This window comes from Colossoma macropomum, unplaced genomic scaffold (genome assembly GCF_904425465.1).
Source record: "Colossoma macropomum unplaced genomic scaffold, Colossoma_macropomum, whole genome shotgun sequence".
Lineage (NCBI taxonomy): Eukaryota > Metazoa > Chordata > Actinopteri > Characiformes > Serrasalmidae > Colossoma > Colossoma macropomum.
Genome location: NW_023495200.1, coordinates 34,105 through 60,960, shown reverse-complemented (window position 1 = coordinate 60,960; position 26,856 = coordinate 34,105). Strand labels below are relative to the sequence as shown.

Genomic DNA, 26,856 nt, shown 5'->3' with positions numbered 1-26,856 from the left:
TTAATTATCTTGTGATCCAAAAATAACAAAAGTCGTTATCTTAAGATAACAAGTTAATTATCTTCCGACATCAAGATAATAAGAATTGTTATCTTTGGATAATGAGTTAAGTTAAATATCTTGTTAAATATTACGTTAAACATTTTGAGATCACAAGATATTTAACTTGTTTTCTCAAGATACTGATCAAGAAATTTACAGCAACAGCACATGGCCTCCCCGGACTTCTGTAGTCCTGTTTGGGAATATTTTAAATGTCCTCTGATAATGTCCAGACTGGTGTGGATGTGTGTATCAATAAAGCTGTAAACAGTCTAATAACATTGGACAACAATTTTGTGTCACCTTTATTATGTCAGACAATTTCTTCAACAATTAAGCACCACTGTTCTTACTTTTTGGCTTTATTGGCAATGGTGGCTGCTAAGTATGAGGAAGCCAAGCACAGTTTCTGCTCCCAATATGATTGCATGTGCAAAAATTTGAGAAGTTAGGCATGCCATCCGTATCCTGCACGTTTTCATTTGATTTCATTTGTACAGCTTTTTGCCCTCTGTGACATCCACCTAAAAAGTCATATATTTTAGAAGCAGCACCATTTTCCACAGAAAAGCTGACCCAAAGGAAGCAGGAGATGGGCAGTCCTACTGTTCAATTGGTCAATGAATTAGAAATAAACATTACATAAGCACATAACTTTAAATAGTCGTCCAGCACACATTCTTATTCTTTAAACTTTCTTCTTTTACACTGGTCACTTGAGTGTCAGATTGTCTTTGTATTTGTGCTCATCGAACAGCAGGCCTGCATTAATGTCTTGGTGCTGTATCCGAAGCAGCTTAACCAATGATCTTGTGCTTGCTGTGATATATGCTCACCACCAGATGTCGCTGTTTCTAATACTCCTAGACTTCGAATCATTTCCCGGCACAATCAGGGAAAAGCCGCAAAGCTTCACGAGGCTTCATTCTGCCATCCCTGCTGATTTAGTTTTAAAAGTTGTGCCAAAAGGTGCAGCAGAATTTATGACCAGGCCTATTTTGCCTTGTTTGGGTTGGATTAGTCAGCTTACAAAACAACATGAGGCATCATTCAGTTTTACTTGACCTGCCGAGACACTTCAGTGTCAAAGTGTTCTGGAAAATGTTCGTAAAATGCTGATGTTTGAGTGGGCAAAGTTTGGGACCAATATTTTGTTGATATCAAGTTAGTTTAGTGTTAACAAAATGACATTTTAGCTGGAAAATATCTTGTGGTGAATTAGTGATCATGTGTAAACGTAAACACTTGGATGTTTTATTTGTTTCTTACAGTTACATGTTACTGTTTACCATGAAGGGAAACCATACAAGCCGATTTGTGTGGCTCTAAACATATAGAAGAGGAAATCTGCAGCAGGATTGGAGATTCCCTTGCACGGGTGGCACATATGCAGACCCATGTGAATGGTCTATTAAATGTAAAGGTCATTTGACAAATGGCCCTGTATGCGTAACTCTTACTCATTTATAAAATGTAACTGTCACTTAAAGTTTTGTGTTTGCTTTACAGGGTTTACAGTCTTATAAATGGCAGTTAGTATGAGACTCAGCATGGTGTACTTCACTGACCCCCAGCACTGCACAATGGACAAGCACAACACTGTGCTTTACAGACCACCAGCGCAGCACCATGTAACCAGGACAGCAGCGTGTGCTTTGCAGACTGTCAGAACAGCACTGTGTAAGATCTAAGGGAGCGTACAGGATTGGATGATGTAAAACTGTTACTGCAAGAGACCTTTACTGTCACATTGTAGTCTCTGTGGTTCTTTCAGTTCTTTTCATCATTTTTTCAAGTCTCTTTTTACATGGAATGCTAAATTCTGAAGGAATTACTTTTATAACCAGTGGGTGGTGTTATTAGGCTTCCATCATCCCCTTAGTGACCATCAGTCGTGACCCTGAGTGGTAGGCCTTCAGAGTGGGCCAAAAATGTCACTAATAATAATAATAATAATAATAATACAGTACAGAAGTCTCTGACAGTTATACAGAAGTATCTGAGATGGGTGTAACTGCAGTGATCCAGCAGAGGGAGCTGTTCTATTATAACTGAGAGAGAGAGAGAGTGAGTGAGAGTGTGAGAGCGAGAGAGAGAGAGAGAGAGAGAGAGACACTTATACTTTATCACAGTCTATTGTTTTATAAGGGTGAGGACACATTTCTTCAGTTTCTTCATTGTGTATGTATATAATATCCTTCTACTGTATCAAACACAACCAGAGTCACTGTGAAGCTTCTCCACTCAGCACAATCTGACCTCCTCTGACCACCATCACTCCACAACCTCACAAGCTTTTAAAACTTTCTGAACAACAGCTTTAATATTTCTCTCCAGTGTGTCCAGATTCTTTCTCAGAACATTATGAAGGGAAAACAGAAGTTCATTTTGCATGATAGATATAAACTGAAAACGTTTACTTAAAGGTTGCTTTAAAACTTGAATCAAATATGTACACTGGCTCCACATGAATGAAATATGGTACATCAGCATAATTACTATGTGTAAATACTTCACTAACTTCATGATTGTTGATGTAACATTTCATTTTTATTATTGCTATGACAAAATGCTATGACCGTCCCTCTAAGGACCAGATATGGATTACTGACTAGGGCAACAGGGCCAGTGGGGCCTCTGACTGCTGGGCCCCTCAGGGGGCCAAAGACCACAAGGCTAGAGGGGGGCAGTGCACTGCAGATATAAACACCACTGTTCTCAGGTCCTTCTAACTTTATATTCTTATACTGGTTCTGTTTTATTTTCTTATTGATATTATTGTTGCAGTTGAAATGGGATGTTTTAAATTTATGATGGACTTCTCTTTCTGCATTATGATTCGGCTTCTGTTAAAAGAAAAACAGAAGAAAAAAAACAACACTGTACACAAAACTGTTACAGCGTAGACACAGTAGAATTGCACATTATTAGGGTTCATTTTCTTTATTTTCAAAACAAAGATAAGCCAACCATGAACTACTGTTTCATCTTACTCATCAAGTATGTATTTATTTATTTATTTATTTATTTATTTATTAATTTATTGTTTCTTGTTGGAGTTTAAGGGGCCTCAAGAGGTGCTGGAGCCCAGCGGACTCACAACACCATGATCTATCCCTACCTTGGACCACTTGCTCCCCCTCCGTATAGACCCAAGGACCACCAGAGGGTCCAATGGTTGAGAAACCTTATATTACGTCACTCATAAAGAAGAAGCTCGACCTGAGCCTTTATTAAAACCAGAACCCTGTTCAGGTGGCAGATCTGTGGAATGTTTACTGGGGCACTCACAAAAATGTTGGAATGGTTTGTTATGTGATCTTTTATATTTGAATATTGTTTGTTCGGTTTTAGGCAGTGAGAGTTTTACTGAATGACTATTCAGCATTTTAAAGTAGAACAAAGTAAAATAAAACTACAGGTAAAGTGTTTCTGGACATTAGAGAGGAGAACAGATGTTGATGAGAGAGAGGAAACGTGAGAGGACTTTAAGAATGACATCAGAGGAGAAACATCTGGCCTTTTTTGGCCTGACTTAACAGGTAATTTGTATTGTCTGTTACAAGCAGTGTTTTCAATCTTCTCGTTTTTTATGATTTTGTTTACAAGACACACCAATCAACATGGCTGAATTCCACATTGTTGGTGCGTAGATCCTTACATAAATCTAACAGTACAAACTGCATAATTAACAGGTTAAAATACCCCAAAACAGTCCTACGGTGAACTGGGGGTATTTTCTCAGTAAGCTGGATAACTTCCTGTCCTATAGGATTGTTCTGCTCCTCTCTTATTGTACTGACTTGTTCTTTGGCCTAAATTATCATGCAAAATGCTCTGGGCTGAGCTATTTACATGCCTAGACACACCCCTGACCTCAAACATGACTCTGTACTCACACACACGTAATACGATAGACACAGAAAGAAAAGCAGTAAGAGTCCATTAGATTCTCCAGCAAATGAGCAAAACTCACACAATATCCTACACAGAGCTGAACTCTATACAACACTTCTCTTACCAACAGTGTGTAATTCATATTAGAGGGATTTATATTCGCAGCACACCAGTTTCAGTTTCACTGGTTCACACGTTTCTTTAGAAGAGAGAAATGAAACCTAATGCTCCATGTTAGTCAGTTAGTGAGTGTTGACGATGTCCTCGTTTGGTGACTGTAAATCATGTGACCAAACCGGTCTGACAGCAGCAGATAAGAGCAGAGAACTTTTAAACTGTAAACAGTCTGAAGACATTACAGATGAGTTACATGTACACAGCTATAAAAACAGGATGGTGAAGGTAAAGATTATATTTCCTGTAGTTTCAGTAGATCTTATTACAGGATGTTACTGATACAGTCACTTGTGTATGAACTGATCACACAGAGCTCTATTGTGAGGGAGAAGAAGTGAAGGTGTCTGAGGGTCTTTCATTTCAGCCTGATTCCCCTCATTACTGCACCAGCCATAAACAACAACAAATGTGATAAACTACTGCAGATTCTGAACATCTATAAATGAGGGCTGTCAATCATTAAAACAATTAACCCTGATTAATCACATTTGTCTTGTTTGTTAAAGGGTTTTTTGTTTGTTTGTTTTTGTTGAAGTCTGTAGAAACAGTAAGAATTTCACTGGATATTGTGCACATGACCATAAGAGCTTTGACTGTTATTGTAAATGTGCTACATTTTTTGGGAAGTTTAATTTGTCCTCAGTGTCCAGTCAGTATGAATGTACTTTTCCTCATTATTGATCTGAAAAGAATGGAACAAATTTAGGCCTCTTGTAGCTCAGTGGTTCAGTCACATTCCACAATGACTTTTTAGATTCGTTCTATGCGTAGCTGTTGGAGTGGACGTAGTCTGACCTGCAGGATTTCTACTATAATCAGAGAGTCTGGTGGGTTTCATCGCTCACAGACAGTGAAAATTATATAATGGACTATTCCACATTGTTTTGCGATGATATAACTGTGCAAAGACAGACTGGTGTGATCAGGGCAGTTAAGAGGTGATCTACATTATGGAGAGGAGGTTCTTCAGTGTGAGATTCTGGCTGTTAAACAAAGTATCCAAGAGCAGCAGAGAAACGCCAAAGTTTGTTGCTCCTGTGTTTTATCAGTCAGAGCAGAGCTCTGCACACTCAGCAGTACATAGTGCTGGTGTTAATGATAGTATAAACTAAAGTAGTATAAGCTAAACTGCTGCAGACTGAATAGGTGGGTACATGTAAATGTGTTGGTTTTTATGACATCACAGCAACAGTGAATTCAAAACAGGCTGTTTTTGTAGCTTAATTTCCGTATATGAACTGAATGGACTGAGGAGTGAACAGTACAATTTATATAATAAGAGTATTTCAGTTAATACAATACTAAGTAAAAATGTCTAGAAATAAGTTAAATAACTTTTTAATATTCTTACAACAACCTCAAAATGAGAAATATTAGATGTGTTGATGCACAGTGGAGGTAGTTGTGCCTCTCTGGAATCCAGAGCATCAATTCATTTAAAAATGTGGGCTCATTTATGTCTTCAGGCCTCTTTAGGCCTCTTAGAAACACCCATGTGTCCCGTGTGGGTCTTTTAAACAAATGTGATTTTTCTTTCATCACTGCAACGAAGACCCAAAAAGCTTTTACATAAAACACCTATAATGACTGGACAAAGAAACTGTAAACAATGTCAGTAAAATAATTGAATTATTTGATTTGTATGTGTATCTTATTTCCATAACTTACAGAGCTTACACAAACTCACTACTGTTTTCAGAGCTTTAACATTGTGGTATGAATTGTATAGAATGGGACTCATGATGCCATGCAAATGAATAGCAGTGTTATATTGCAAGCATAACTGTTCCTCTTGTTCCTCTCATTGCTGATCTACAGTCAGTAACGCAGAGTGAACTGGATGATCTTTGCTTTCCCACATCCATTACATTAGTGATACATTATTAATGTTAACTAGGTTTGTTAACCACTGATAATGATTATGAAATATACAGGTGGTGAAAAGTTAGGCCTTTTCAGATTTCTGCTGTTTTTATATACTTTTTAAAAACAAAACACATAAAAAAATGAAAAAAACAGTCCAAATTTAGTTTTGTTTTGTTCAAATTTTGTTGTCAGCATTGTCTGAATCAAGGAGGCAATCAGAAAACAAGGAGAAACATTTTGCTGTGTCCGGTTGAGAGAAAATGGTGCGATGAACAGTAAAAATACAGCACTCATACTGATTTGACTTCTAGTGGAGGCATAAAAGGGCTTTGCTTCTTAGAAGTTGTTGCAAATGTGATTCCAATCCGTATTGTTTCCATTTTCTGTACACAATTTGGAAACATGATAAATGGATCTGAAATTACTTGGAAAATATACATTTAACGTTCGTTCTAAGAATGTTTTTCCTTCTCCTGTAAAGTTAATGTTTTGGAGATATGAGGTTTTTCTCCAACAGTGATGTGTTACGTTATTGATGTAACTGTAAACCTGTAAGCTTGGTATGAGTGGCATCAGAGTGAACATGTTGTAGTCACACACAGTCAGTCAGTGTCAGAAGTAAAGACGCCTGAACTCTTTTTTCAAACACTTCCTCTTAGAATCAACAACATATGCAGTAAATTCAAACCCTTTTAAAAAAGATTCCACATTCTGTCTCAGAAAGATTAAATACTTAACATTAAAATAATTGTAAAATATGTATAAAGAAACAGCAAAAAAATGTGTATCCTTATACTGTATATGTAGCTACACCCAGTGTCAAAATATTGCACATAAAATAGAATCTGTTTAGGATTTATTTCTCCACATGTTTATACCCTCTGATATTAATTAGGTATTTATTATCTTGTTCGTCTGATTTTATTTTTTTTACTGCTTGAGCCCTATAAAGCTTAATATAAGCCACTGCTCATCTTACTTTCTTTCCTGTTTCCTGACTTTTTCAAGTATTTTAACAAAGTTTCTCAATTATTTTTGAACATTTTACTGGCATGTGGAGACAGATTAGCCGTATTAGAAAGGTACCACTAAGCAGATAGTAGCTGATTTTTGGTGTAAATGTTGGAGAACGTTCTAAAGTTCCTCCAATCTGTATCAACCTGTGAGCACTGAAATCTCTGACACACTCACTGACTGACCTCCACTCATGACAGACTGATCTCAGCGCATAAATTTGACTATGTTGACTCTGTCTCATCTGCTAGCATGACTGCAGTGTATTTTATGGAGTCTGTATTTTTTACTGAATCACTTCTAGACTATGAAACCTCCATTGAATCCCCTGTAGATATTTTTGACAAACAAAATCAGCTGGAACAGATTTTCAGGAGGAAATAAGGCTTTCATCGGATCCGGTCCTGGAACTGGTTGATGAGGAGCTTCGTTCAGAACCAGCATCTGCAAAAATGTAAAAACATGTAAAAATACTGAGAAATATATTATAAAAAAAGAACTAAACAATACAAACATTAAAAAGGCTGATTTACCTGAACTGGAGCTGCTCGAAACAGGTTTGAAACCTGAAACAGAGATGAGTGAATGATTATCATTTTCCTGAGATAATGTTCATTATCACAGAAGGGACTTAACACACTGTACAGCTGTACAGAATGACCCTTAATTCAACGTTCAGACTTTTACCAAAACACCTTTCAGCTTCTCAGCTTATAAAGAGAAACATTCTGGAATAATACATAATGATCATTTTACTGAATCAATGTTGAGTTATTGGGAACTCTGTGTAAGAAATCTGTTCTCAGTAACTCAACATGTTCATCTCTCTGCACTTACCAGACTTCTTCCTCCACATGAAAACTCCAACACAGACAATGAGGACAAGCAGGAGAACAGCAACGACTACACCAATGATGATACCAAGTGATCCTCCATCTGAAACACCAGAGTTACATCAGAGCATTTTTAATCTGTCACATCAAAAGTAAATGTTGAAGTACAGTTACTTTACTTTGCATAACAATAACAATATTCTCCTACCCAACAGATCTCTATGATCAGACACCTGCAGCACCATCTCCTTCTCCAGGCTGCTGTGCTGAATGATGCAGGTGTAGTTGTGTTTGTTCAGCTCCTCAGGTGAGACAGTCAGAATGCTCCTCTTCTGGAAGGTTCCATCCTGGTTGAGCACCGTCTCTCTGAGCTCCACGTCCTCATGCAGATCCTCTCCATTCTTCTGCCAGGAGATCATCACTGCTTTGGGGAAGAAACCTGTAGCATGACACACGACTGGAGAAGAAGAGTTCTTCTGGAACAGTGACGCCTCAGGAGAGACTGGAGAGAGAAGGGGGGGGGCACATTTAAAACCAAAGTGCTTCACAATTAATGGACAGATTTGTCTCACTGTCAGTTTTCCACTTGCAGCAGTCTCATTTACACATACTCAGCATAAACCATTCATCAGTTACTGAAAGCTAAAATCGATAGAAATGCATTGTTTTGAAAATGGTTTTAAACAGTCACTGAGGACGCCTGTTTTGATGTCAGCTGGTGGACTGTTCCAGAGTCTTGGCAGAGCAACAGCAAATCTCCTTTGAGTTTAAGCTGAGACTGTAGAACAGTCAGACGTAATTGAGGAGCTGATCTTCAAGAACAGACAGAGAATGTCCACAGTATATTAAGGTGAAAGGCGATGCAATGCTTTAAAACAATTAATGCCACATTATACTGATCAGTGTCAATCCTAGGATTTGTTTACATGGGGCCATTAGGGGGCAACAGTTTGTGTTCAGGGGCAAATAAATGCCTCCAAATTCAAAGCGCTCCATAAACGTCTTATAATATCTCTAAATACATTTTTTATAAAAAGGACACTTTAACCAAGGTTGGTAATCATAATAATAAGTTAATTATGAAACATTTTAAAATTATTATCAATTAATGATTCAGACATGCAAACTTGTAAGCAGTGAAAAAGGTGCCAACCCCCTGTAGGGAGGCTTGTACTGCTTTCCAGGTAAGTTGACTTATTGTTAAAAGCCTATTCTGGCTCTTTTTTCATATAATGCTGTTTAGTTTTTAGAATATCTGTACCTCTTAATTTCTGAGCCAATTCAGTGATGTTTTTAAACATTCATACAGCCAGATTGTGTTACCTTTTCCTGCTCTCCATAGAAATGCTATCATCTGTTTTCAATAAAAATAAATATTTAAGGAGAGAATTTTAAGTTGTCATGTAATTAAGCTTGTGGTGTTTAATTAAAACTTTAATGATGATAATGTCTCTAATAAAAAGGTCTAGGCTGAATAGAGACCTACATTTGCAACAGTCAGTCAAAAAATATTGTTTTGGCAACGTGGAATTTTGGGGTGTTTTTGATCTTTCAGCTTCAAAAAGATTCTGATCTAACAGCAAAGTTAAGCTTCTATGAAAAAAAAGTTTCTATGAAACTTTCTATGAACGTTAAGCTTTCAGCTCTTGAAATATCTTAGCATTTTCATGCAGACAGGAACTAGATTAAATATTAATCTGTTAATTATAAAAATCTATGAATGGAAAGGTTATTTTTAAGTTTTATTTTAACACAACAATGTGCCAGAAACAGGCCTTTTAGGAGGATTTTTTGCAAAACCTGGTCATTACCACTCCTGAATATGAGCAACATTTCAACTTAATAGTTACTATGAATTTAACAAATATGTAATTTAGCTTTCTGTTACTTTTTGGAAGTAACTCTTCCAGAGTTTAGCTGCAGTTACAGTAACAGATAAAATCACTGTACCTTTCCTCTCCACAGTGGATCTGCCATATCCCACATACTTCTGTAACCAATCAATACATTCATTCTCCAGATAGGCCCTCTTTGTAGCAGCTACACCCAGACCCTCCCACTTCTGTTTGGTAATAACAGCTTTCTGATTAGCTGCGGTCCAAGTGAGAGTGTTCAGATCCAGACTGATGAAGTCTTCTCCATCATAACCGAACTGCATGTATCCTCTCTTGGTTCCATCATCATGCAGCTCACAGCCGTACATCACCTGCATTGTGTGAACCCCTGCAGACACACGCACACACACACACACAGTGAGTTCAGTTCAGCTCTTTATTCATCTCTAACTGCACCATCCTACACTCTACTCTACAGTGTACACACAATACACTGAACTAAAGCCTGAACTCCATCAGCACATGATTCTCCATACTGTCGTATAGTAGAGTGTGTTGAGTCTTGTGTGTGCCATCTGAGAGCACAGTTTGACTAAGATGGAAAGGAAGATATTCTCAGCCTCAGATGCTCTGCCTCTCTGTCATCTCTTTTATTTTTTCATATATATGTTGTTTGCATAAAAATAGTTGAATGAAAATTTGTTTTCTGCTTTATTTGATTTTGCCTGTTCTGGTATCCATGTGGATTCACGTGCTAGTCAGTTACTGCTACAGTTATACTTAACAGTATTTTCCAGAGGAGCTCTTAGAGATGCTTTTCTGAATTACCATCTTTGCTGCTGTCTGATACAGTAGGATTAATATATATTTTGATGTACAAAGATTATAAAGAAAAAAATCTTTGGCTTATTCTTCTGGTATAAAACACTGGAAACTGTTATATTTAATGTTGGTTCAACATGAGTTTGCACAACTTAGCTAGCTAAATGATCCATGACTAGAGATAACCAGAACACCATTAAGGTGCTTTATAATGATCCTTAGAAATGCTGAGCTAATATCTGAGAAAAGACACCCAACATATCATTTTTAGCTATTGTCTTTTCTAAAGAACAGTGTGCAGTTGTGTACAGTCAACAGTCAATCATCCGTTATTGCATGCTTACACAATGTTTTATCTTTGGTAATACGGGCTCTAGTTGAAGATGTAAGTGTTTTATGCTAATTATTAGCATTAAGGATATGTCTGTTACTTATTTAATATGAAAACATTCTTATGTTAAACACTTTAAAATATTTAAACAAACTGAACTATCAGTCTCACTTCATCATAAACAGTGATGCAACTGGCTTCATTAGCATTAATTATATATAAAACTCTTCATCAGCCTCAGCAATAGAAACATGGAAATCATTACTCGCACTTTAAAATCATTGAATTTATTATAACAAGCCATTTGTGGGAGTTTATGGATTACAGAGAAAATTAATAATAACTCTATCTAGAACATATATATGAGAGACTAACTGAACAATTGAAGGACATATTGGGCTGTACAATCTAGTGTATGTTTGAAAATGTGCTGAGCTGCTTGTATATTTGAGTCTATTAAGACATTGTGTTGGTGAACCAAGAACAGTGAAATAACTGACTGATTATCTCTGCTAAAACACCTTCTTACACTCAGACGCTGCCTCTGACACTCAAGAATTTGACTTTGTTGTGAAAATCTGAAGTTCTGTGTGCAGTTTTGGTTTTGTGTTTATAGTTTTCAGAAAATTGTGTATCATTTCAGAACATGTGTTTCAGCAATTGAAAAAAAAAGTGGAGTATGTTTTACATACTTACTGTGTAGGTGTTACTGTAGAGCTGGAGTTCAGTGTTTACACAGTGTGTTCATACTCACCGTCAGTATGGTTGAAGCGCTGCATTGCTGTAGCCACATTAGCTTTAAATGACTCCTGAGTTCCCTGTGCAATCTGTGTCTGTTTGTCCCAGTAATCTGGATCATCAGCAACAACCTTCTTCATCCACTCTGTCTTTGAGATCGCTTTCCTGATGTTACTGTCAAAGTATTCAAACTGCTGTCCATCCAGCAGACTAACAATAGTGAACTCTGGGAAGTTTATTCCTGGAGTAACTGCAGTGTAGAAGTACTGCACAGAGTGGGAGCCTGAAACAGATTAATAACAACCGCTGAAACTGATGAAAAGACTCTTTGAAATTTACCAATTCACAAATCATCCCACATTAGAATTCTCACATTGTGTTACACAAACTGTAACCATCTCATTGTAATAAAAGGTCCTCACAGGAGAAACAGAACAGAAGCAGAGTGCTGGAACATCCTAAACATACAGAGCATTTCTGACCACAAACAGACTGACCTGCTGATGTTGGACGAATATAAACTGTAAAGACTGACCTGCTGATATTAGATGAATATAAACTGTAAAGACTGACCTGCTGATATTAGATGGATATAAACTGTAAAGACTGACCTGCTGATATTAGATGGATATAAACTGTAAAGAGTGACCTGCTGATATTAGATGGATATAAACTGTAAAGACTGACCTGCTGATATTAGATGGATATAAACTGTAAAGACTGACCTGCTGATATTAGATGGATATAAACTGTAAAGAGTGACCTGCTGATATTAGATGGATATAAACTGTAAAGACTGACCTGCTGATATTAGATGGATATAAACAATAAAGACTGACCTGCTGATGTTAGATGGATATAAACAATAAAGACTGACCTGCTGATATTAGATGGATATAAACTGTAAAGACTGACCTGCTGATATTAGATGGATATAAACTGTAAAGACTGACCTGCTGATATTAGATGGATATAAACTGTAAAGAGTGACCTGCTGATATTAGATGGATATAAACTGTAAAGACTGACCTGCTGATATTAGATGGATATAAACAATAAAGACTGACCTGCTGATGTTAGATGGATATAAACAATAAAGACTGACCTGCTGATATTAGATGGATATAAACTGTAAAGACTGACCTGCTGATATTAGATGGATATAAACTGTAAGACTGACCTGCTGATATTAGATGGATATAAACTGTAAAGACTGACCTGCTGATATTAGATGGATATAAACTGTAAAGACTGACCTGCTGATATTAGATGGATATAAACTGTAAAGACTGACCTGCTGATATTAGATGGATATAAACTGTGAGGATAAACAGGATTTTCGTCACCACTGTACAGTAATCCATTATCAGCAGTGTTGACTTTGTCTGTAGAACTATTTTGTTCTGCATCAGTTTAAATCCTCCTTGCACAGTGAGAACTCACTAACAACAGGGCAAGGTTAGCAGGGTTGCCAGATCATTAATTCCCCTACTAAGGCATTAATATTATCTTGGGGAACAGCGAAGCAAATACAACAAAATTACCCCTTGACAGTTATATGATCATAATGTAGATTAAAATCTGTTATAAAGAGACTATTTTAAGGTGATTATTTATTGAACCACAAAGCATATTGAATTCCCCTTAAAGGAAAAAAACACAAAAAAATTGAATTGATAATTTTGTGTCAGATTTCAATAACTTAAAAATATCTAAGTGACTCTACACATTAAAATGATTAACCAGTTTTAGACACATTTAAGAAGTGTTTTGTAGTGTACATGCGTAAGTGTAACTGTAGTCTATATGTGAGGTTTTCCACAATATTTTACCTTTCATAGTCAGAAAAAAGACAAATAAGAAAATGATAAATTATGACCAACCATGAACAGAATGAAATACAAATTAAAGTTCTACCTTCAGATCTTTACTTTTTAAAGGCCTCTGTTAACGACGTCAAGTTCAAAACAGATTTTCTGTCAATATGGCAACCCTGCACTCTGGGTTGTATAAACACCTGCCTCCATCCAATCACATTGAGAGATGCTGTTCAGGATCACTAGTCACTAGGAATAACTGAACCTTCAGGTTGAGTTCAAAACTGAAAGCACTTCCTGGATCTTTCTGTACTTTCTGTAATGGATCATTGAGCATTAGAGCTGCTAGAGGAACATCATTTAAGCAGAATTTCACAAATGACCATTAAATATGAAATAATATTTTATAATGGGCTGTTTAAAATCATGCACCTCCTTTACTAACCAAACCTGTCAACCTGTCAGCTCTCAGTCTCTCATACTGTATTATACTGTCTACATTTTACAAATAGATGAAAATAAGGTTTATCAATATTTAATTATTAATGTAACCCAGTGGAATTTTAAGTGCCATCTGCTGGACAAAATTTCCTTTAGCCTACTTCACATAATAAAAGATATTTTCTCAACAACAACAAATAAAAAACAATAAAAGCCTCTTGACTCTTGACTCCATGTGAAAAAAATAAAATGTGATGAGCATAGCTGTCTGATTTAATAACATAACAAATGACTGATATTAAAACAATTCAGTAGTTTAAATTCAAATGAGAAATTTAGAGTTGCAAAACAAAGTTTTCTTTTTTGTCTAAAGATTTCAGATCTACATGATCACAGGTCTAAATATGAAATAATGTTGTTGATTTCTGCAGTTAACTTCACAACTAATCATCATCAAAGACTTAATTGTTGGTTTAAATTAACACAGAAGGTGATCAGAGTGAAAGTGTGAAGGATAACTTAAACAGTCGCTCACACAGATCATATTTAATATCAGATAAAAAAACTAATATATATATATATATATATATATATATATATACATCATCTAAACCGCTTATCCTTCTGGGTCGCGGTGGAGTGCCGGAGCCTATCCCAGCTGTCATTGGGCGGAAGGCAGGATACACCCTGGACAGGTCGCCAGTCCATCGCAGGGTATATATATATATATAGAAAATATTTAATGAACATTGATATATATGTACATTGAACTTTGATATATATATATATATATATATATATATATGTGTATATATATATACACAATGAACTTTTTATGTATTTGTAATGATCCATGTATTTGTAATTATCTATAATGAATTTACTTTCAATATCTTTTATTAATAAATCAAATGGAAGTGAAGTGGTAAGTGAACTGGAAGACTCTCATTCACTGCTCTTGTTTGGAGACGCTGCTGCCACTCATCTGTGATAAAATACACCGTTACGGTGAAATAACTTCCCCACTTCCAAGTTCAAACTAGAATGCTGTGTAAAATGTAAATAAATGTAAATAAGAACAGAATGCAATGATTTGCAAATCTCATAGACCCATATTTTATTCACAATAGAACATAGAACAGATATCAGATGTTGAAAGTGAGACATTTTACCATTTCATGAAAAAAAATGACTCATTTACAGCTTAATGGCAGCAACACATCTCAAAAAAGTAGAGAAATCCCTGTATGCAAGGGAAGGGAAGGCCGAACAATGCTAAACCACATACTGCAAACATAGTTAATGTTTTCATGAAATGGTAAAATATCACATTTTCAACATCTGATATATGTTCTGGGTTCTACTGTGAATAAAACATAGGTCTGAGATTTGGACCAGTCTAAGAGAACTTTTGAGTAAACTAAGAAAAGTTGGGAGTTTGGGTGCTGTTTTACACTGAGCTAACTTTTAATTTTTCAATTAGAAACCGGTAAAATTGCTTTTAACCACATTAAGTAATTTTTTAAGATTGAATTGATGAACCATTATTACAGTGTAGCACTATAAAACTGTACCACTTTTTAGCGGCTGAAACGTCCTGCACTATCAGAAAAGAAATGAAACCTTTTTGGGTTCTTTTTTACACTTTACTCTTATAATTTAGCAATTTCATAAATCTGATTACAGAAACACTTACTGACCCCCCACAGCAGCAGAGCCATAACTCAAACACATCACTTTACATATCGTATCAGCACCACAGAGGAAGTTTCACCTTCTCTTCAAACTCTGCTTTGTTCGAACAGAGGGATGGGGTTTATACATTGTCATGTACTTAAGAATGTCCTGTTTTCCAAAAGCAGTAGAGCTATCATTTTAAGATGGGTACATGAAATACATGTGGACCACCCAACATATTCTTGGGTATATGAATCTATTTGACTGAAACTGAAATGAAAATTCTTTAAACTATACATTTCTGTCATCATTGTGAGTTAAGGTGGTATTCTACTGACAGTAACCCTGCCAAACTCACAATCATCATTTATAGAAAAATCAAGAAGGGGGAACAAGTAAAAAAAAGTAAAGTAAAAGAAAAATTCTATTTCTTAGAAATAGAAAAATGTGTTTTCTATCATTTGTCAGCAGTTATTCTTTTCAGAAGCTTGTTATATTCAAATTTGATATGAATGAATACACATCATTTGGGAATTAAACTCTTCAGTCATAAGCAGAGCAAAGCTGTTAAATAAAATAAATGAATAACTGAATAAATGAATACAGAGTCCAGGCAGAAATACCGTACTATAAAGCACAGTAGTAGTTATAAATGTAATGACTTTGTCAAAACGCAATGTAAGAATGCATGCAGGTGTCATTATTAACTCACAACTCGTCTGTCATTCGCAGCTATATTAACTACAAATTGGTTGCTGTTGAAGTTAATACAGCAAATATATGAAAATGGTCAGTATTCTTTATTCAATACAAAAATTAAAAAGACCAGGTCGTGTTGGTTTACTGAGCTTACATTCATAAAAGCATGTAAATTCAACAAAAGACTCTGAACATTTAATACCAAAACAAAGTATTTGTTCAGTTTGTTCACTGTGAAAAAGCAGCTGTTGTAGAAACTGAAGTGATAAAAACTATTTGTGTGTCTGTGATGCAGCATTTCTCGTGAAAACAAAAGCAAGCGGTCAGTTTTCCAGTCACTGGAAACCATACAAACTGCAAACACAGTCCACAGAGAGAGAGACTTCAAGCAGAGGCGTTAGAGGACTTTGCTTCTTAGCGATTCTTAGAAATGTAATTCCATTTTTCCATTTCCTGTTTGAAAACTGTTAATATTTCATGATAAATGGATCAGTAGAAAGGGCCTAAAACTACTTGGAATAATATACCTTGTCATTAATGTCCGTTCTAAGAATAGTTTTCCTCCTGTACAGTTAATGTTTTGGAGATACGAGGTTTTTCTCCAACAGTGATGTGTTAAGTTATTGATGTAACTGTAAACCTGTAATCTTAGTATGAGTGACGTCAGAGTGAACATGTCAGTGTCAGAAGTAAAGACGCCTGAACTCTTTTCTCTGTCAGTTTATTTTATTTGTTTTCAAACACTTCTCTTGAGAAACAACAACATATGCAGTAAATTCAAAGTATGAAACCCTTTTTTTAGAGATTCCACATTCTGTCTCAGAAAGATAAAATACTTAACATTTAAAATAATAGTAAAATATTTACAAAGAAACAGCAAAACACCCACAGTATATACCCATATACTGTATATGTAGCTACACCCAGTGTCAAAATATTGCACATAAAATAGAATCTGTTTAGGATTTATTTCTCCACATGTTTATAACCTCACATATTAATTAGGTATTTTATTTATTAACTTATTGATCTGATTTTATATTATTATTATTATTTTTTTTTATTTTACTGCTTGAGCCCAATAAAGCTTAATATAAGCCACAGCTCATCTTACTTTCTTTCCTGTTTCCTGACTTTTTCAAGTATTTTAACAAAGTTTCTCAATTATTTTTGAACATTTTACTGGCATGTGGAGACAGATTAGCCGTATTAGAACGGTACCACTAAGCAGATAGTAGCTGATTGTTGGTGTAAATTTTGGAGAACGTTCTAAAGTTCCTCCAATCTGTATCAACCTGTGAGCACTGAAATCTCTGACACACTCACTGACTGACCTCCACTCATGACAGACTGATCTCAGCACAGACATTTGACTGTATTTTGACTCAGTCTCATCTGACAGCATGACTGCATTGTATTTTATAGAGTCTTTTTTTTTTACTGAATCACTTCTAGACTATGAAACCTCCATTGAATCCCCTGTAGATATTTTTGAGAAACAAAATCAGCCGGAACAGATATTCAGGAGGAAATAAGGCTTTCATCGGATCCGGTCATGGACCTGGTTGATGAGGAGCCTTGTTCAGAACCAGCATCTAAAAAAATGTAAAAAAAGTGTAAAAAAAACTGGAAAAAAATATTATAAAAAAGGAACTAAACAAAATAAACATTAAAAAGGCTGATTTACCTGAACTGGAGCTGCTCGGAGCAGGTTTGAAACCTGAAACAGAGATGAGTGAATGATTATCATTTTCCTGAGATAATGTTCATTATCACAGAAGGGACTTTACACACTGTACAGCTGTGCAGAATGACCCTTAATTCAACGTTCAGACTTTTACCAAAACACCTTTCAGCTTCTCAGATTATAAAGAGAAACACTCTGAAATAATACATAATGATCATTTTACTGAATCAATGTTGAGTTTTTGAGAACTCTGTGTAAGAAATCTGTTCTCAGTAACTCAATATGTTCATCTCTCTGCACTTACCAGACTTCCTCCACATGAAAACTCCAACACAGACACTGAGGACAAGCAGGAGAACAGCAACGACTACACCAATGATGATACCAACTGACCCTCCAACTGACCCTCCATCTGAAACACCAGAGTTACATCACAGCGTTTTTAATCTGTCAAATCAAAAAATAAATGTTGAAGTACAGTTACTTTACTTCATAATAATATTCTCCTACCCAACAGGACTCTGCGATCAGACACCTGCAGCACCATCCCCTTCTCTAATCCACCATGATGAACAACACAGGTGTACTCGTTCCTGTTCAGCTCCTCAGGTGAGACAGTCAGAACGCTCCTCTTCTGGAAGGTTCCATCCTGGTTGGGTAGCGTCTCTCTGAGCTCCACGTCCTCATGCAGATCCTCTCCATTCTTCTGCCAGGAGATCATCACTGCTTTGGGGAAGAAACCTGTAGCATGACACACCACTGGAGAAGAAGAGTCCTTCTGGAACAGAGACACCTCAGGAGAGACTGGAGAGAGAGAGAGAGAGAGAGAGAGAGAGAGAGAGAGAGAGAGAGAGACAGACAGAGAGAGAGAGATTGAGTAAGTAAGTAAATAAGTACGTTATTTTTAGAGCACATTTAAAACAAAAGTGCTTCACAATTAATGGACAGATTTACTCACTGTCAGTTCATCATTTGCAGCAGCCTCATTTACACATTAACACCTGAACAGTATCACACTCAGTCCTGAACCAGCAGAAACCATTCAACAGTTACTGAAAGTCCATTGATAGAAATGCATTTTGATCTTGGATTTAAAAACAGTCACTGAGGACGTCTGCCTGATGTCAGTTGGTAACCTTTTCCAAAGTCTTGGTGCAGCAAGCATCTCCTTCTAGTTTAAGCCGAGACTGTGTAACAGTCAGAAGTGAATGAGAAGCTGATCTTAAAGATCTTGAAGGAGCACATAAACAGAGAATGTCCACAATATATGAAGGTACAAGGCCATGCAATGCTTTATAAACAATTAAAGCCACATTATATTGGATTCTTTAATGAACTGAGAGCCAATAAATGTGGGGAGGCTAAAACTTCTACAATTTTTCAGGCTGGGCTACAGTTTCTGTTCAGAGAGCAAATAAATATCTTCAAATTCAAAGAGGCCTGTAATTATCTCATAACATCTCTAAATACATTTTATAAAGAGAACACTTCAACCAAGTTACTGATAATCACAAGACTGATAATGAATTAATACCACTAATAATTTAATAATTCATCAAGTTTAAATTATTATTAATTGGTAATTATTTTTAATAGTTTAAAAATAACTGCATACTCAGATATGCAACTTGTGAGCAGTGAAAAAGGTGCCCACCTCTAAGGGGTCTGGAGGCTTGTACTGCTTTTCAGGTATTTTGATTTATTGGTTAAAACCTATTGCTTATCACACCACGGTCAGTACGAAATTTGGCAGATATCTGCTTTTGAGATCCCTCCTAAACAGACATCATACATCCAGAACGTTCTAAAAACTCTGCCCCCCGATTGCGCTCTGTCTCGTTTTTTCATACGGTGCTGTTAATTGAATTTTTAGGAAATGTCTGTATTGCTTTCAGTGATGCTTTCAATCATTCAAATGGTTCCCGTTTACCGACTGTTCTTTTCCTGCTCTCCACAGAAATGCCATCATCTGTTTTTAAGAAAAATAAATATTTAAGGTCTGAGGTTTAAGCTGTAATTAAACTGTTCTGTGTGGATGAATTCCTGGTGTTTAATCAAAGCATTAAAGGCTATAAGGTCTGTTATGAAAATGTCAAGACTGGATAGAGATCTAGATTAATTAGCAACAATGAGTCAAAAGAACTGTTTTAGGCAACGTTTTATGTTTAATTCTTTCAGCTTAAAAGATATAAGACCCTGATTTAAAATTAAACTTCTAAGTAAAAAGATTTTTTCAGCTCTTAAAATATCGTAGTATTTTAATGCAGGAATTATACTGGAGTAAAGTATTTATTAGTTGATTTTGAAAAACTATGAATTGAAATATTATTTTTAAAGTATATTTTAACATGAGAATGCACCAGAAACAGACATTTTAGCACACATTTTTGCAAAACAGGCCATTTGCACTCCAGGATATATAAGCAACGTTTAAACTTAACTAAAATTTTCACCAAATATGTAGTTTAGCCTTTTGTTTGGAAATAATTATTCCAGAATTCAGCTGCAGTTACAGTAACAGATCAGATCACTGTACCTTTCCTCTCCAGAGTGGATCTGCCATATTCCACATACGTCTCTAACCACTCGATACAGATGTTGTCCAGATAGGCCGTTTGGAACGTGGCTTCAGATGTCCTCTCCAGGTTCTGTTTGGTAGTAACAGCTTTAGCGTTGGCTGCAGTCCAGGTGAGAGTCTTCAGGTCCAGACTGATGTAGTCTTCTCCATCATAACCGTGCTGCATGTATCCTATACTGGTTCCATCATCATGCAGCTCACAGCCGTACATCCACTGCACTGTGTGAACTCCTGCACACACACACACACACACACACACAGAGTAAGTGTAGTTCAGCTGTGTGTTCATCACTGACTGGACCATGCTTCACTGTAAATACAGGATACACACAAAACACTGAACTTATCCAGGCTTTCAAACAGGATTTTGGTTGTGTCTGAATAGTTGAATGAAAATTTCTTTCCTCTCTGCCTTCCTTAATTTTGCCTGATCAGGTGTCCATGTGGATTTACATGCTAGTCAGCTACTGCTACAGCTAACTTTAATAGCGTTTTCTAGACCTAAATTAATATTTAAAACATTCTTTCCTTAAACACTTCAAATAACTATAACTATATTTAAACAAACTGAACTGTCTCCCTCTCATCTGAAATATATATAATACAGCATCAAGACACTGTTGTAACTGGCTTCATTATTAACTTCAATAACATTAATATTACATAAACTCTTCATCAACCTCTGCAATAGAAAAATCCCATACACTTCAATATCACCGTTTATTAAAACAAGCTTTTTCTCCTGATAGGAGTTCATGGATAACACGCATGTATCAAGATGAAAATAATAATAGATCTATCTAGAACATAAGACACACTAGAAAATATTGCTGTTGTCAGAAGAAAACCTTTTATCTCCAAAATGGCAACTTTACAGGAGAAGGAAAAAACATACTTTACTTTCACTGTAAGTCTATGGAACCAGACATTTTGGGCCGTTTCTTTTGGGCCATTCTTCATGAAATTTACATACAATGTAAAGAGCGACAGGCATTTTCACATTATGTCAAAAACTGAAAAACGACAAAAAAAAAGGAGATACAAGGTTTGGTTCTGACAGCAGCGATATGACCTTATTAAATATTTGAAACACATAGTAGGCACATGCTGTGGAGCATAATTTACTGTATGTTCGAAAATGTCAAGAGTTGTTGAGTAGTTTAACCAAAAACAGTGAAGTTACCTGACTGATTTTCTGTATTAAAACACTTCCTTACACACACACTTTGCCAAAGTTTGCCAAGATCTGTGTGCAGTTTTTGGTTTGGTGTTTTTACTGCTGAGAAAATAATGCATCATTTTCAAGAAATGTGTCTTAGCAGCTAAAAAGGTTTATACATATATATATATATATATATATATATATATATATATATATATATATATATATATATATATATATATATATATACTTACTGCTTAAGTGTTTTTAAAGAGCTGGTGTTCCATGTTTAAAGCTCTGAGAGTGTTTATTCTCACCTCCAGTCTGATTGAAGCGCTGCATTAGAATATCCACATCGACTTTGAAGATCTCCTGAGTTCCCTGCAGAGTCTGTGTCTCTCTGTTCCAGTAATCTTCACCCACATTCTTCTCCATCCAGTCTGTCTTTGGGATGATCTTCCTGATGTTACTGTCAAAGTAAACAATCTGGTCTCCATCCACCAGACCCACCACAGAGAACTCTGGGAAGTTTATTCCTGGAGTAACTGCAGTGTAGATGTACTGCAGAGAGTGAGAGGCTGAAACAGATAAACAATATCTATTGAAATAGATAAACAGATTCTCTTTCTATTATTGTGAATATTTGCATTAGAATCAGAATCACTTTATTGGGATGTTAGACATATAAGGCATGTCTTGGTGAGTCACACAAGTATGACATGTAACACACTAAACAGACCAGACAAGCACACAGACTGTTATCAAGTATTTCTTTAAGGGACAAATAAAATTAGTATACAACAAATAGAATATAGATATGAAAAGAGACAATCTAAAGGAGCTAAAGAAATGCGTATATGTGTATATCTGTACATATGCAGAAATGAATATCTATACCTGTTATTACATACAGGTATATACAGGTATATAGGTTCAGCTTAGTTTAAAGTGCAAGGTGTCCACTGTGGTAATGCAGGCTAATTAAAGCTAACAGACATTAATGGATAATAAAATTTAAAGCCTGTATGAGACACAGTAATCAAAAACAATCCATACTTGACTTATCTTCCAATTATTCACAAGTAAGATCTGGAATTCGGCAAGGCTCTATTTTAGGACCATTATTATTTACATTATACATGTTACCGTTAGGCACAGTTATAAGTAGCCATGGCATTAACTTTCACTGTCACGCAGACGATACGCAATTATACATATCAGCCAAGCCTGATGACAAATACAGGCTAAAGAAAATAGAGGACTGTGTAAAAGATGTGAAAGGTTGGATGTTAGGTAACTTCCTCCTCCTAAACAGTAACAAAACAGAGGTTCTCCTTCTGGGTCCAAAAGTGGCAAGAAATAAATGATCAGATTTAATTTTAAATCTTGCTGACTTTCCAGTTATACCAGGTTCAGCAGCAAAAAACCTTGGCATCATAATTGATCCAGATTTATCATTTGATCAACACATAGGCAGCATCACTAGGACAGCTTTTTTACACCTTCGCAACATCACCAAAATAAGAAATGCCTTATCGCTGCATGATGCAGAAACATTAGCAGTGGTTTTAAATCTACATGATAAGATTACAGATCTAAATGTGAAATAATATTGTTGATTAAATCATCAAAACACACGACTTGTTAGTACAACTTTACACAGATGTTGATCAGAGTGAAAGTGTGAAGTCCTCTGATAAATAGTCGCTCACACAGATCATATTTAATATCAGACTGAGATCAGACTCGCCTGCTGATGTTAGACGGATATTAAATGAGAGGAGAAGCAGGGATTTCACTGTAAAGTGACCCATTTTCAGCCGAGAAGACTTCAACTATTTCATCTCACAATCTGTTTATTCCTCCGTTACTTTAGTACTTCCTTGTACGCTGTCTCAGCAGCAACTGAAGGAGTGTCCAGGTTGCCAGACAAATGAAATCCTCCTTACTGGAACGTTAACATAATGTACATATATCGCTGTCTTCGGAAGAAAATCTCATATCTCCAAAAGGGTAACTTTACAGGAGAAGGAAAAACCTACTTTACTTTTAATGTAAGTTAGTGGAACCAGATTTTTTTCCAAGTCATTTTGGGCCGTTTCTTTTGGTCCATTCTTCCGAAAATTTATACACAAGGTAAAGGACAACAGGCAATAATGTGTATGTATACATATATATATTCCACATTCCACATCTAGTCCCTAGTGTATCACAATCAGTCATACCAGCTCCACTGTCAATTTAAAATAGTGTGGTTTCCCTCAACATGGCAACCCTATAAGTGCTCCACCCAGGGTTTTATTAACAAAGCTCCTATCCAATCAGACTTAGAGATACTGTTCAACATCACAAGTCACTAGGAGCAAATGAACACTCCAGGTTGAGTTCAGAACTAAAAGTAGAGCAGCGGTCTTCTACAGTCCTTCTGACTGCATGACAGCAAAAACACAGGACAGTTACCAAATACTACTATATTTAACTCCACAAGTAAATATAATCATTTAAATAAATCTCAAAACCCTGTTGTAACCTGTTGTTATTTATATATTAAACATAATGTTATGGGATGCTATTGCAAATATTTATCTCTATATACTAACATATATAACAATATGTAACACATAAAGGTTGCTTTACAATACAACCCTGTCCCCTGCAACTTCCTCCAGCTCATTCTGGGGGTCCCGAGCCACTCCCAGGCCAACTTGGATATATATTCTCTCCAGCGGGTCCTAGGATGACCTCGGGGTCTCGTCCCAGTAGGCTGTGCCTGGTAAACCTCCAATGGGAAGTTGCCAGGGGGCATCCAGATCAGATGCCCAAACTACTTCAGCTTGCTCCTCTCACATGCGAAGGAGTAACGGATCTCACACCGAGCTCCTCACTCTATTAAGTAGAGTGTAGCCCACCACCCTGTGAAGAAAGCTCAATTCCGCTGCTTGTATTTGTGATCTTATTCTTTTGGTCATTACCCACAGCTCATGACCACAGGTGAGGGTCGGGATGTAGACCGACCAGTAAACAAAGAGCTTCGCCTTATAGCTCAGCTCCCTCTTCCCCACTACAGTCCCGTACAGTGACTGCAGTACTGCTGCCGCCCCTTCTCTCTTCCCATCACTCGGGAACAAGACCCCGAGATACTTAAACTGTTCCACCTGGGGCAGGTCCTCTCCCCTTAGCTGGAGTGGACATGCCATGCTTTTTTGGGCTAAATCCCCTGGAGCCATCCCTGGGGGTTTTGTTCCTCGGTGAGCACCTGGTGGCTGGGCAGCCCACATAACCCAGCTGGGCTCAGCCCAAAAAGGCAATGCAGGGGGACCATCTGGGCCCACCACCTGTAAGGTCCGGCATGGGGGACCAGTGCAGTGCCATAGGTTCTTGGCATCACGGACCCCTGTGACAGAAACTTGCTCTTGGCACATGGAACTTAACCAGTTCAATATTCAAATATAAAAAATATATAGTTTATATATGTTTTCATGTAAAAAAAAAGAACGAAATATAATAAAAAAGAGGAAGAGGAATAACAAAATATCTGTGACGTTCTCATCTACTGCAGCATATTCTGAGCACAGTTAACACTGACATTTAATTGATTTTTGAATGAAACATCAGAGAGCCATATCATTACAGATATGGATTATTTCCCATGTTTAGAAAAGGCTGGATTATTACATTTTGAGCAAGATATACATAATTAAATTCTAAATATCTAAAATGAATACATTTTTGTTTCATCATCATGGTTTTCAATTTTTAACAAAATATGCATCACTCATCTTTTGCAGCACTGTTCCCATTTACCACTAAAACATAGGGCCAGCTTCAGTACAGAACCATATCATATAAATCATATAAATGCCTTTTAACTGATTTAAGCTGATATTTTGTGTTCTAGGCTAGCAAATTAAAATAAATAAAATAAAAATTAAAGCAGTCCAGAACAACACAGAATTGACTGTAAGACACAATGAAATATGCACAAATTTCACAACTCAATCAGTGCAACAACAGTACTGAAAATAGTGAACCACTTTATCATTGTTTACAGACAGTATTACAATTTGTTACGAAGTGTACAATATAGAATAATGGCAAATCATACATGGGAAACGAGGCCTAGAACAGCACCAAAGAAACCTAGAAATGATTTAATGAATATGATTTTTTGCCTGTTTTGAAGTTGCTAGAAAATCTGCAAGAGACTCCTTCATCTAGCAGCCTGTATAGTAAAAACTCAAAAAGCCTCATATTTTATCAAAAATAATCTTTGTAATTCTGTATCTAAGCCATGTTTTAATGTCAGCACCACTGGAGAAAAACAGAATAAAATTCCTTATTATAAAAAACATACTTGCCCTGCGATGGACTGGCGACCTGTCCAGGGTGTATCCTGCCTTCCGCCCAGTGACAGCTGGGATAGGCTCCAGCACCCCACCATGACCCAGAAGGATAAGCGGTTTAGATGATGTATGGATGGATGGATAAAAACATACTGTACAGTGTTGCCATGGGATAAATTGAGACCTACTGACCTGACTGTAGTTGAATTATTGAAGCAAATCAGTCAGATGGTCAACATTTTTTAAGTGAAATACAGAACTACAACTGACCAAAAAGGTCTATGTTATATTAATAATATCACTGCTGGACGTGTCTGGAGTAAATCTAAAAGTGTAGCACAAAGTCTTGCTGATTTCATGATGAAAGAATTTCCATTGCATTATAATTTAGATAATACATGTAAATGAAAACACTTTCACTGAGCTCCACATCACAAACAAATCAGACATCACTGTCTTACAGAAGAATATACAACATGTGGATCCTCTGCTTCCACACGTCTGTGTGCTCTCCTGTTTTTCTTCTTGTTGAAGTGTAGAGCAGCATAGTTCACCACTTCACCACACTGCTCCTGCAGTAACACAGAAAACACAAATAATAATAATAATATTATAATTACTATTATTATAATAATCTGTATTTATATAGCGCCTTTAATACATTAAAATGTACTTCAAAGTTCTTTACAGTAATAACAACAAAGAACAGTAAAAAAGGTGCTCAAAATAGAAAACAAAAAATAAAAAAAACTAAAACATCAAATAAATAAAAGTAATAACAGAAGAGCTATGTTATTAATAATAATTAAAAATTAAGATGCACAAGATCGAGGCAACAAGAGTAGACAAGCACTCACTCCAAGTGTCATTCAAATAAAAAAAGCCATTTTAAAAAGC

At 36.3% G+C, this 26,856-nt stretch overlaps 2 protein-coding genes across 3 annotated transcripts; both read right to left on the bottom strand.

Moving 5' to 3' along the window:
• Nucleotides 1-5,732: 5,732 nt before the first annotated feature.
• On the bottom strand, nucleotides 5,733-12,991 carry LOC118801147 (BOLA class I histocompatibility antigen, alpha chain BL3-7-like). Of its 2 annotated transcripts, none has more exons than XM_036561312.1 (7): nucleotides 12,850-12,991; nucleotides 11,572-11,838; nucleotides 9,780-10,052; nucleotides 8,038-8,331; nucleotides 7,834-7,932; nucleotides 7,530-7,562; nucleotides 5,733-7,440 (listed from the first exon to the last, which is right to left on the bottom strand). In XM_036561312.1, exons 1-7 carry the CDS (start codon nucleotides 12,962-12,964, stop codon nucleotides 7,367-7,369), a joined length of 1,155 nt encoding a protein of 384 aa, XP_036417205.1. In that variant the 5' UTR covers nucleotides 12,965-12,991; the 3' UTR covers nucleotides 5,733-7,366. The 2 variants fall into 2 exon arrangements, with proteins under 2 accessions (XP_036417205.1, XP_036417206.1); XM_036561313.1 differs by lacking the exon at nucleotides 12,850-12,991 and adding an exon at nucleotides 12,129-12,146.
• Nucleotides 12,992-16,894: 3,903 nt separating this feature from the next.
• LOC118801148 (H-2 class I histocompatibility antigen, Q9 alpha chain-like) lies at nucleotides 16,895-23,509 on the bottom strand. Its single transcript, XM_036561314.1, has 7 exons — nucleotides 23,367-23,509; nucleotides 21,934-22,194; nucleotides 20,413-20,685; nucleotides 18,387-18,680; nucleotides 18,181-18,288; nucleotides 17,877-17,909; nucleotides 16,895-17,784 (listed from the first exon to the last, which is right to left on the bottom strand). The coding sequence occupies exons 1-7, from the start codon at nucleotides 23,428-23,430 to the stop codon at nucleotides 17,711-17,713; spliced, it is 1,107 nt and encodes a 368-aa protein (XP_036417207.1). The 5' UTR covers nucleotides 23,431-23,509; the 3' UTR covers nucleotides 16,895-17,710.
• Between the last annotated feature and the right edge of the window lie 3,347 nt (nucleotides 23,510-26,856).

Excerpts from the sequence above, each read along its gene's own strand:
- LOC118801148 (XM_036561314.1), bottom strand. The coding sequence starts at position 23,430 with ATGGGTCACTTTACAGTGAAATCCCTGCTTCTCCTCTCATTTAATATC. Across the intron at positions 18,681-20,412 it reads ATCCACTCTGGAGAGGAAAG|TCTCTCCTGAGGTGTCTCTG; the intron begins GTACAGTGATCT and ends CTCTCTCTCCAG. Across the intron at positions 18,289-18,386 it reads TGATCGCAGAGTCCTGTTGG|ATGGAGGGTCAGTTGGAGGG; the intron begins GTAGGAGAATAT and ends CTGGTGTTTCAG.
- LOC118801147 (XM_036561312.1), bottom strand. The coding sequence starts at position 12,964 with ATGCAGAACAAAATAGTTCTACAGACAAAGTCAACACTGCTGATAATG. Across the intron at positions 10,053-11,571 it reads GCGCTTCAACCATACTGACG|GGGTTCACACAATGCAGGTG; the intron begins GTGAGTATGAAC and ends GTGTGTCTGCAG. Across the intron at positions 7,563-7,833 it reads CATGTGGAGGAAGAAGTCTG|GTTTCAAACCTGTTTCGAGC; the intron begins GTAAGTGCAGAG and ends TCTCTGTTTCAG.